This window comes from Schistocerca serialis, chromosome 5 (genome assembly GCF_023864345.2).
Source record: "Schistocerca serialis cubense isolate TAMUIC-IGC-003099 chromosome 5, iqSchSeri2.2, whole genome shotgun sequence".
Lineage (NCBI taxonomy): Eukaryota > Metazoa > Arthropoda > Insecta > Orthoptera > Acrididae > Schistocerca > Schistocerca serialis.
In genome coordinates, this window is record NC_064642.1 from 176,986,844 (window position 1) to 176,999,258 (window position 12,415).

The window sequence follows — 12,415 nt, forward strand, 5'->3', positions numbered from 1 at the left end:
TATCGGCTGAGCTTATATCTCAGCGTCTGGTATATGTAACGTTTTGAGCTTCAGTGCATTGTAGTAGCACTTGGAGCTCTATTTCTTTCCCGACACAGCTACGGCAATGTAGAACTGCAATACTTTTTCCTGGTGTGTCTATCCTGTTCCTGGGTATGTCCCTTTGAGACTGAAGCCCTTTCAGTACTTTCCAAGGACCCTCGAACAAAAGTAATGGCACAGTCCATTCCTCGCAGACCAGATGATTCAACTCTTGCCTGTGTACAGTCGATAGGGCAGTGTCATCAACTGTTTTTTGTCTTGAAATCATCTGCCACATACTTACACCTTCTTTCAGTGTGATAAATCATCAGCCACTTCGTATTGCGAAGGAGAAATACTATGGCGAGTACCGATCATAATGAAAATTTCATAACTGCATTATGGTGGAAGTGGAAATGGTTTCATCTCGCGTATTTTCACGTTCAGACTTTGAATATTCTTTACTAAGACCAGAATAATTTTTTGGATCACCGATCTTCTGGCTTATTTGATGAAGACCTCCACTATTTCCTATACCAAACGCTTCCGCTCGGAGTAGCAATTAAACACAACGTCCTCGGTTGTGTGTCGAATATATAAAAATCTCTTCTTGTCAGTACAGCTTTTGTCCTCTACGTGTCCCTCTAGTCGCGTGAAAGTCATTCTCTGATATCTTAAAGTATACTTTGCATCCCGTCCACTCACTTAGTCACTGTTTTCCAAAACTTTCTTTCCTCGCCTACCCTGCTGATAACCCGCTCACTGCTTAGCAAACCATAATCTCCGGGCTCCTTCTCTATCATCCTAAACCAAACATTTCAATTCTCTTATCGTTCGGTTTCCTATAGTCTATGATTCACTTCATGCAGTCCTGTGCCCCAGGTGAACGTTCTTAGAAATTTCCTACTTTAACTAAATCCTGCGTTTGATACTAATAGGTTTCTTTTAGTGAAAAATGTCTCGGTCCAGTCTTATAACAGATAAAGACTGTAATATCGAATTCCAGTTAACTAGAAAGCTTATAATTGTATTTTAAGCTGAAGTGTGAAGGAAACGACAATCAATGCTTTGAATATTTAGTAGCTTTCGTTCACCACATGATGTGCGACGCACCCGGCTAATAACGCCCATCCCCATTCGCAATGCCATCATGTACATCATTAACCTAAATTAATAGCTGTATTTAAAAACAACAAACTTCCGAGATAGAAATTTCATTCTGTTTCCATAGCTCCTTCGCCACCTTGATATGATGTAGAAATGTTCTAATATTGAAAATTACGAAAGGAAGAGGCAAAGAGCGTAATATTAATTTCTATCATCAGACAAAAAGAGAGCCATGTATATCTCATTCGGACGCCCTTGAGAGAATAAGAGGTTTAAATTAAAGAGAACACCTGTGTAACAAAATGGATGAAAATGATAAAAAATATGAATTAAATGTGAATACTTACTAGGAAGAGGGTTGTCGGCTCCTGAAACAAAGAGTAAAATTTCAGTAAAGTGCAATCTACCTGTTAGCCTTAAATTATATATGTATTAGGCTGCATCAAGTGAATTGTGACATCCTTTCTGATTTATTTTTGATGTGTGCAAGGCCATGGTCTAAGGAACGCCACAGTGCTTAGGGTCTCGTTTTCCAACTGTAAAAGGTAGCCTCACGGTATGTAAAGATGTCGTTAGTTTATTTTCAAACTTAAACGAGCACTCAAACCGAACTGTTTATACACGATCCAGTCACATTAATGAGACCACCAACTGTGTTCGACGTCAACATGCAATAAAACCTTACAAGTGGCAGGTGGCAGCACTAGCATTGGAGGGTATATAAACTGTGGTGTCGGGGTGGTGGGTGGCGGGGGTGTGGGGGGAACGCGGCAAACTGTGCAGTCGTTGTCGTAACGCGGAAATGGAGCAACTTATTTGACATCCAAAAGGGCATTATCACTCACTTTCGAGTCAAGGGCGGAAGCTTTAACCTGTACACGTGCCGCCGTGGCTTAAGTATTCCGTGCATAACAAAATGGTGCTATCTGAAGCTGGCGCCAAACCAGATGTAGGGTACCGCGCGCCATAGATGACATGGCTGAACAATAGGTGCGGAAATGTGGGCAGGCTAATACATTTGCAATTGTTGGGCAACTGACCGCCTACATAAGCCAAGGGGCTGCTGGTAGCCTCTCCTCGGCGACGCTTCAGCGAACACTGCTGCGAATGGGCCTCCACAGTGGGCAACTGATTCATGCACCCAAGTTGACTGCCGATCATCAGCAACGAAGGCTGGAATTTGCTCGACAATACCGTAACTGAAAGTTCACTGAGTGGTGACAGGTTCCAACGCTCAGTCGAACAGATGGCGGCTGGCATGCAGAGAGTGAAATGTCTGAAAACAAGCACCGTGAAATAGTTATGGTCTGGGAAACGTTTTGGCGGAATTGCCGAGGTAATCTAGTCATTCTGGAATGCACAGTGATTCAGCACAAGTATGCAACTATCTTCGGGAACTATTTCCAACCATACAAATTAGTTTGTTTCTCCTCGGCAATATGGCATCTACCAGCAGAATAATGGAATGTGTCACACAGCTCGCAGTGTACGTGTGTAGTTCGAAGAACGCCAGGGTGAGTTTGCCGTACTCTCCTGCCCATAAAACTACCCAGATTTAAATCCAATCGAGAATCTGTGGGATCATCTCAATCGTGCTGTTCGGGCCATGGATCGTTGACTGAGAATCCTAGCGCACTTGAGTCAGCATTGCTCCACATCCCTATAGGTTCCTTCTAGAAACCCAGTGACTCTCTTCCGTCACGTCTCGCTGATAAAGGTGGTTATTCAGGCTTTTGACAGATAATCACATTAATGTGACTGGGCAGAGTATGTAAACACTGTACCCTCACCGTCTGTGAAGGAACTTCCAGAATTAGAAAACGAAATTTTAAGCACTGAAACTCGTCTGAAAGCACGGCCTATTTTCCATAAAACAAACATCACCAAGTACGTGAATACAGACCCTTAAAGCCTACGCAGTATGATCAAACATCTGGCAGCTTGAGATGTATTGATGAAACAGGAATATTTAAAAATAAAATACTGTTTGATTAGGACAGTTTTAAACTATATAAATTATATAAAATTATTTTCAATGTAAAATTTATGGTAATTAAATGAAGAATATAATTTCAGTCTGCCACAAATACGTTTTAAGAGATGGTTATGCATTTAGGATCTGCGGGTCTGTTTGGGAGAAAGATTTTAGAAATTAGTATTTCAGGGAAGACGAATGAAAATTAATATGAAGCATTACCCAGGGTAAGAAGATGCTCTTTCGGTAAGCGGTTCTGTATCGCTAAATGAAATATGTGTGGAACTGTGTGATTTCGTTGTAAGTCCACTTAACAACATCCGTTACGTTTTAGTAATCTTAACAAAATCGGAGATACTGGTAGACACGTTGTTAGTTTTCTTAATAACCCGCAGTCAGTAAAAATATTGTCATTCATTATCCTTCTAAGAAGGGACGCAAAGGAAACATCGTAAATAGATTAAGTCTTTGTACGAACTAAGCAACGATAACTGTCGACGGGGCTGCAGAGTAAATCCGGTAGAGATGGTGCACTTGTGCACATTTAGTTAAATTTATTTTTGTACGACTAAACACGAAGTCGTCTATGCCATATAATTTTTTCGACTTTTTCCAATGTAAGATTTAAACGTAATATTTGACTACGAAAATAACTTTGCATTGCAGCGTCTATCACCTACGCTATGAGTGATGTGCTGGTTGCTAAAAACAGCATAACTACTGTGTTTGGTCGATATATATATATATATATATATATATATATATATATATATATATATATATATGTATAAAGTTTTGACTTAAAAACAAAGTAGTTATGGTTACAAATATGTTGTGGAGTGAAGAAAAAACTATGAACTGTTAACAACAGATTTTAATATCTTATTTTCATATCTAAGTGTTCATTGATTTAGATAAGTAGTTTACTTACTGATATTTTAAAATTAAGGCAGGTAATCCACTTACTTCGAGTTAATACATTTCATTAATTCCGGTGAAATATTAAATAAAAAACCAAAACGTAAGAGTTACAAACTTAGTTCCTTTTCAGAATGAGATTTTCACTCTGCAGCGGAGTGTGCGCTGATATGAAACTTCCTGGCAGATTAAAACTGTGTGCCCGACCGAGACTCGAACTCGGGACCTTTGCCTTTCGCGGGCAAGTGCTCTACCATCTGAGCTACCGAAGCACGACTCACGCCCGGTCCTCACAGCTTTACTTCTGCCAGTATCTCGTCTCCTACCTTCCAAACTTTACAGAAGCTCTTCTGCAAACCTTGCAGAACTAGTACTCCTGAAAGAAAGGATACTGCGGAGACATGGCTTAGCCACAGCCTGGGGGATGTTTCCAGAATGAGATTTTCACTCTGCAGCGGAGTGTGCGCTGATATGAAACTTCCTGGCAGATTAAAACTGTGTGCCCGACCGAGACTCGAACTCGGGACCTTTCTTTCAATTTTCACAGCAACAATCGATATAAAATATATCAAAAATTATGCAGTCTTCGTGTAACCAAGACGTACAAGTTGTGCAATATAATCTATCATTTTTTGCTGTTTTCAGATATAATTCTCCGCACTCCTTACAGATATCTAGGAATACTTTTTGTGGTTTTTTTTGTATCGTCTTCCATATCAATGGTATCTTAACGCGCGTGCTAAGTCATTTGAACGAAAAAACAAACAAAACAGAAATGTTTTTACTTATTTAAAACTTTTATTTGATTTATGCGGGAAGTATCGCTAACGAAACAATGTCTGGCATAATTATCGGATTTTACAGCAGCGTGTATTCCGATCTGTAGGGCAGAGACACCGCACCTTATAAATTCATGGCCTCAGTAGGCAAGATGGCCACACTAGAATGAGAACACGCATAATAGAACTTAAATGTTAATACAACTACTGAAAATTATCGAAAAATCTGACTATTTAGCATACACTAAGAATCAGTCGTGACGCTGAGAAAGGTTTGGAAGGGATATTTATACACTTACCTGAGTTATCCCACAAATGCTTATGTACAACTTCGTCGAGCCAAACGTAAATACTTTCAATAATATCTTGGTGTCCTCTAAGCAATTGCATTGTCGACACACACAGACTCAGTCTGGGTTGGCCAAAACTACGAGGGGTGCCGCATGTGTCGCCTCTCCCAGGTTTACCCAATGTTTTAATGCACTGAATACTCGTTACGTATATGTTATCAACAATATTGCTGTATCGATGCAGTGATAAAACACTGGGGTTCTATTCTGAAGGACGGCGATTGGAGTATGCGACCGGCCGTCCACATTCAGACTGCTCGTAATTTTCTCAGATCTCTTCATGCAAATGCTGGGAATATGTTGCTGAAATATCACGTCAAATTTGCTTTCCCCTTCTTCCATACTCTGATACTGATCCATCGGTAATGATCTCATAATTGACGGATCTTTAAACTTTAAACACTTATCTTACTCCTTTCTTTCCACCCCCCCCCCCCTCCATGAACCATGGGACTTGCCGTTGGTGGGGAGGCTTCCGTGCCTCAGCGATACAGATGGCCGTACCGTAGGTGCAACCACAACGGCACAACGGAGGGGTATCTGTTGAGAGACCAGACAAACGTGTGGTTCCTGAAGAGGGGCAGCAGCCTTTTCAGTAGTTGCAGGGGCCACACTCTGACTGATCTGGCCTTGTAACACTGACCAAAACGGCCTTGCTGTGCTGGTACTGCGAACGGCTGAAAGCAAGGGTAAACTGCAGGCGTAATTTTTTCCGAGGGCATGCTGCTTTACTGTATGGTTAATTGATGATGGCGTCCCCTTGGGTAAAATACTCCGGAGGTAAAATAGTCCCCCTTTCGGCTCTCCGGGCGGGGACTACTCATGAGGACGTCGTTATCAGGAGAAATGGTTCAAATGGGTCTGAGCACTATGGGACTCAACTGCTGAGGTCATTAGTCCCCTAGAACTTAGAACTAGTTAAACCTAACTAGCCTAAGGAAATCACAAACATCCATGCCCGAGGCAGGATTCGAACCTGCGACCGTAGCGGTCTTGCGGTTCCAGACTGTAGCGCCTTTAACCGCACGGCCACTTCGGCCGGCATTACCAGGAGAAAGCAAACTGGCGTTCTACTGATCGGAGCGTGGAATGTCAGATCCCATAATCGCGCAGGTTGGTTAGAAAATTTAAGAAGGGAAATGGATAGGTTAAAGTTAGATATAGATGGAATTATTGAAGTTCGGTGGCAGGAGAAACAAGACTTTTGGTCAGGTGAATACAGGGTTATAAATACAAAATCACATAGGGGTAATGCAGGAGTAGGTTTAATAATCAATAAAAGAATAGGAGTGCGGGAAAGCTACTATAAACAGTATAGTGAACGCATTATTGTGGTCAAGATAGACACAAAGCCCATGCCTACTACAGTACTACAAGTTTATATGCCAACTATCTCTGAAGATGAAGAGGAAATTGATGAAATGTATGATGAGATAAAAGAAATTATTCAGGTAGTGAAGGTGAAGGGAGACGAGAATTCAGTCATGGGTGACTGGAATTCGGGAGTAGGAAAAGGGAGAGATGGAAACATAGTAGGTGAATATGGATTGGGGGTAAGAAATGAAAGAGGAACGCGTCTGGCAGAATTTTGCACAGAGCATAACTTAATCATAGCTAACACTTGGTTCAAGAATCATGAAAGAAGGTTGTATACATGGAAGAATCCTGAAGATGCTAGTAGGTATCAGATAGATTATATAATGGTAAGACAGAGATTTAGGAACCAGGTTTTAAATTGTAAGACATTTCCAGGGGCAGATGTGGACTCTGACGACAATCTATTGATTATGACCTGTAGATTAAAACTGAAGAAACTGCAAAAAGGTGGGAATTTAAGGAGATGGGACCTGGATAAACTGAAAGAACCAGAGGTTGTACAGAGTTCCAGGTAGAGCATAAGGGAACAATTGACAGGAATGGGGGAAAGAAATACAGTAGAGGAAGAATAGGTAGCTTTGAGGGATGAGGTAGTGAAGGCAGCTGAGGATCAAGTGGGTAAAAAGACGAGGTCTAGCAGAAATCGTTGAGTAACAGTAGAAATATTGAATTTAATTGACGAAAGGAGAAAATATAAAATCGCAGTAAATCCATCAGGCAAAAAGAAAAACTAACGTCTCAAAAATGAGATTGACAGGAAGTGCAAAATAGCTAAGCAGGGATGGCATGAGGACAAATGTAAGGATGTAGAGGCCTATCTCAGTAGGGGTAAGACAGATACTGCCTACAGGAAAATTAAACAGACCTTTGCAGAAAAGTGAGCCACTTGTATGAATACCAAGAGCTCAGATGGAAACCCAGTTCTAAGCAAAGAAGGGAAAGCAGAAAGGTGGAAGGAGTATATAGAGGGTCTATACAACGGCGATGTACTTGAGGACAATATTATGGAAATGGAAGAGGATGTAGATGAAGATGAAATGGGAAATACGATACTGCGTGAAGAGTTTGACAGAACACTGAAAGACCTAAGTCGAAACAAGACCCCGGGAGTCGACAACATTCCATCGGACCTACTGACGGTCTTGGGAGAGCCAGTCCTGACAAAACTCTACCATCTGCTGAGCGAGATGTAGGAGACAGGCGAAATACCCTCAGACTTCAAGAAGAATATATTAATTCCAATCCCAAAGAAAGCAGGAGTTGCCAGATGAGAAAATTACCGAACTATCAGTTTAATAAGTCACAGCTGCAAAATACTAACGCGAATTCTTTACAGACGAATGGAAAAACTAGTAGAAGCCGACCACGGGGAAAATCAGTTTAGATTCCGTAGAAATGTTGGAACACATGAGGCAATACTGACCCTATGACAGATGTTATAAAGTAGATTAAAGAAAGGCAAACCTACGTTTCTGGCATTTGTAGACTTAGAGAAAGTTTTTGACAAGGTTGACTGGAATACTCTCTTTCAAATTCTAAAGATGGCAGGGGTAAAATACAGGGAGCGAAAGGCTATTTACAATTTGTACAGAAACCAGATGGCAGTTATAAGAGTCGAGGGGCATGAAAGGGAAGCAGCGGTTGGGAAGGGAGCGAGACAGGGTTGCAGCCTCTCCACGATGTTATTCAATCTGTATATTGAGCAAGCAGTAAAGGAAACAAAAGAAAATTTCGGAGTAGTTATTAAAATCCATGGAGAGGAAATAAAAACTTTGAGGTTCGCCGATGACCATGTAATTCTGTCAGAGACAGAGCCGTTGAAAGGAATGGACAGTGTCTTGAAAGGAGGATATAAAATGAACATCAACAAAAGCAAAACGAGGTTAATGGAATGTAGTCGAATTAAGTCGGCTGATGCTGAGGGGATTAGATTAGGAAATGAGGCACTTAAAGTTGTAACGGAGTTTTGCTATTTGGGGAGCAAAATAAGTGATGATGGTCGAAGTAGGGCGGATATAAAATGTAGACTGGCAATGGCAAAGAAAGCGTTTCTGAAGAAGAGAAATTTTTCAACATCGAGTATAGATTTAAGTGTCAGGAAGTCGTTTCTGAAAGTATTTGTATGGAGTGTAGCCATGTATAGAAGTGAAACATGGACGATAAATAGTTTGGACAAGAAGAGAATAGGAACTTTCGAAATATGGTGCTACAGAAGAATGCTGAAGATTAGATGGGTAGATCACATAACTAATGAGCATGTATTGAATAGAATTGGGGAGAACAGGAGTTTGTGGCACAAGTTGACAAGAAGAAAGGACCTGTTTTTACGACTTGTTCTGAGGCATCGAGGGATTCTACTATAGAGGGCAACACATGTGACATTTCGGGAGGATCAGTCTTAAATCAGGTCAAGAGATATATTGCTTCTTCCTGCTTCCGTTCTCTGTATGGTGTTTACCATTTGGCTTTCCGATTACTGATTTAGATGTCGTGATAACCCCACAACGCCAAACCACAACACCGAGAGCTCTGATGCTGTGATAAAGTGAAGTTGTAAGGTGGCGCAGATGAAGTTGTAAGGTGGCTCAACTCGCATATTCAGATAGCCTTGCTGGAGAGAAAACTCTTTGTGGCTGACAGACCTCTGATTTCGAGTCCTTGTCCAATTTACACTGCCTGTGACGTTCATCCGATGTCATAAATACTCAATTTGAGCTATAAAGCCCGATCGGAACAGATAGTCCATTTCTAATTGAATGATGTTGTGGATAATAAGTTATCGAAAGACAAACTCATTTCTCGGTTACTTTCGTTTGACAGTTCCTGCTGCAGTAATACTCTACAAATAAGTAACAGGTCATTTACCAAAACCGAGAACATCTGGAGAGGTCTTTCTGGAGGGCTTACAGTAGCCGTGAGGCGCGACTTGGTACGTCATCACCTCGTGCTGCTATAAAACATTGCCCGTTCTTTACGGGGAGGCTTGCTACAAAAAAGTGCCTCCCGCTTTTGTTACCGACTGGGACTAATTTTACTTTCAGGAGCACAATGCCGCCAGGTACAAAGGCGGGTCTTTGCAAGAAAGGCGGCACCTCTCTTGTATCCGACTCAGTAACCAGTCGCTCTCCCTAATGAAACCCATAAAGATATTCTGCTTGGATGTCGTATCGTTTCTCAGTATTACAGCGGAATTTTTGCTCCTACCTTTAGCACAAGTGCCTCCGGCTTGTCATAACCCTTTTCGTTGGTGTAGAATGCTTCTACAGATTTCCGAAACGCTTTCTAGAATAAAGAAGAAAGCTAACACAAAGAAAGGAAACAACTCTCACTTCCTAATGAATATGTCATCTACATTTTCATCCATACTCTGCAAGTCACCTGACGCTGTGTGGCGGAGGGTACTTTGAGTACCTCTATCGGTTCTCCCTTCTATTCCAGTCACGTATTTTTCGTGGAAATAGAGATTGTCGGTATGCCTCTGTGTGGGCTCTAATCTCTCTGATTTTATCCTCATGGTCTCTTCGCGAGATATACGTAGAAGGGAGCAATATACTGCTTGACTCCTCAGTGAAGGTTTGTTCTCGAAACTTCAACAAAAGCCCGTACCGAGCTACTGAGCGTGTCTCTTGCAGAGTCTTCCACTGGAGTTCATCTATCATCTCCGTAACGCTTTCGCGATTACTAAATGATCCTGTAACGAAGCGCGCCGCTCTTCGTTGGATCTTCTCTATCTCTTCTGTCAACCCTGTCTGTTACGGGTCCCACACCGGTGAGCAATATTAAAGCACTGGGCCACTAAGTGTACAGTAACCTACTTCCTTTGTTTTCGGACTGCATTTCCTTAGGATTCTTCCAATGAATCTCAGCTTGACCGACGATTAATTTTATATGGTCATTCCATTTCAAATCACTCCTAATGCCTACTCGCAGATAATTTATGGAATTAACTGCTTCCAGTTGCTGACCTTCTATATTGTAGCTAAATGATAAAGGATATTTCTTTCTATGTATTCGCAGCACATTACACTTGCCTACATTGCGATTCAATTGCCATTTCTTGCACCATGCGTCAATTCGTTGTAGCTCCTCCTGCATTTCAGTACAATTTTCCATTGTTCGAACCTCTCGATATACCACAGCTTTATCCACAAAAAGCCTCAGTGAACCCCCGATGTTATCCACAAGATCATTTATGTATATTATGAATAGAATAGGTCCTACGACACTCCCCTGCGGCACACCTGGAATCACTCTTACTTCGGAAGACTTCTGTCCATTGAGAATGACATTCTTCGTTCTGTTATCTAGGAACTCTTCAATCCATTCACACAATTGGTCTGATAGTCCATATGCTCTTACTTTTGTCATTAAACGACGGTGGGGAACTGTATCGAACGCTTTGCGGAAGTCTAGAAACACGGCATCTACCTGGGAACCCATGTCCATGGCCCTCTGAGTCTCGTGGACGAATAGCGCGAGCTGGGTTTCACACGAGCGTCTTTTTCGAAATCCATGCTGTTTTATACAGAGTAGATTTCTAGTCTCCAGAAAAGTCTATAGCCACTTTGTAAAGGTAGCTAACCATGTGAGAAAGAGACAGCAACGAATCAGAGTTTGAATGCGCTCTGCAGAGACGTGTAGCAATGCCTTAATTAAGAAGCCATACTGGAAGATATTTGCTGAAAAGCTGGCTATCTGGAGGTATAAGCGATTCTCTGCGAAGTGTATCTGATTCGTGGATGTACATATCTGCTCGATATTTTTGCTAAGATATTTCTCAGTCCCGAAACGAAGAACGACGCTGCGTATAGTAGAAATAATCAAGTGACAAAAATGTGTTCGAAATCTTCATGTTATTGGAATCTTTTGGATTTCGTTATTTAAGGAAAGATAATAAAAGAGGAGAATTCGTGGCTGTTTTTTGGAGAAGCTATTCTTCCGTTTGGCAGGTTGTGTATTATACCGATGCATGTCGTTTTATCACCTCTGCATGGGAAGACTGGCTTTAATTTTACAGATGTATGCTTTCACTCCAGGTTTAGCAACATGGGTTGGTTATACGTCCGGTCGGTCCGGACATACAGCAGATTCTGGAGGCGTTCTGTGTCATCTTTCTCGGCCTCTGGCTCCAAGCGACGGTGGGCTATGGTGTGCTGAGATGACAAACATATCGTCCATGTCACTGATTAGCCTTCTGGCGCCTACCTGCTTGTGCCTGAACACACAGGTGTCCTATATTTCCATTCACTGTTGGGCATCGGCTGGGTTTCTCGACTCCTTATGAGGGCCTTGCGGCTCCGTCTGGAGGAGAGATCCAAATCTTGTATGAATTCAGTAACCACACAACTGATGGCATTTCACACACAGATATTGTCTTGAACTTTTTCATCATTCATCTGCTGATGCATCGCATTGGTATACAACTCCTGAATATACTGTCTCCTTACAAGAATGTTTCAATGAATATTAAACGTTAAGCACTTCAGTAGTTACTAGCTTGCAGTCGAAAGTGCGCAGTTACTTTAGAATATCGACTGGAAGCGAACAACCATCAACTGTTCTGAGTTTCAAATGTTTCGGTACCTTAAATCTCTAAAGGATAAATTTTGTTTTTCTCAAGTTAATGTTATTGCTACCATTTAAGTCTTCCGTCCTAAAATTCACTGGGCGGAACTTTCTACGCCAGGCTGTATAATCTCTTTATCTTTACATCAGTGCTACAACCGAATATATTTGTATCTACCTTTATCTCCATCTACTGACGTCTTCACTTCCCTCCAATACCAAATTAACTATTCATTGTTGCCTCAAAATGTGTCCTACCAACATATCCCGGTCAGGCAAGTTGCTCAATAAATCTTGTTTTTCCCTTAGTAAGCTCCGTACCT

The 12,415-nt window shown here is 41.6% G+C and overlaps 1 protein-coding gene across 2 annotated transcripts in view; it reads right to left on the minus strand.

Moving 5' to 3' along the window:
* Positions 1 to 12,415, minus strand: part of LOC126481354 (uncharacterized) — a 481,436-nt gene that overhangs the window by 22,454 nt on the left and 446,567 nt on the right. For both annotated transcript variants that reach the window (XM_050105052.1, XM_050105051.1), the window contains exon 5: positions 1,476 to 1,496. In XM_050105052.1, the coding sequence (XP_049961009.1) occupies positions 1,476 to 1,496 (21 nt within the window). The remainder of the gene's footprint in view (positions 1 to 1,475; positions 1,497 to 12,415) is intronic.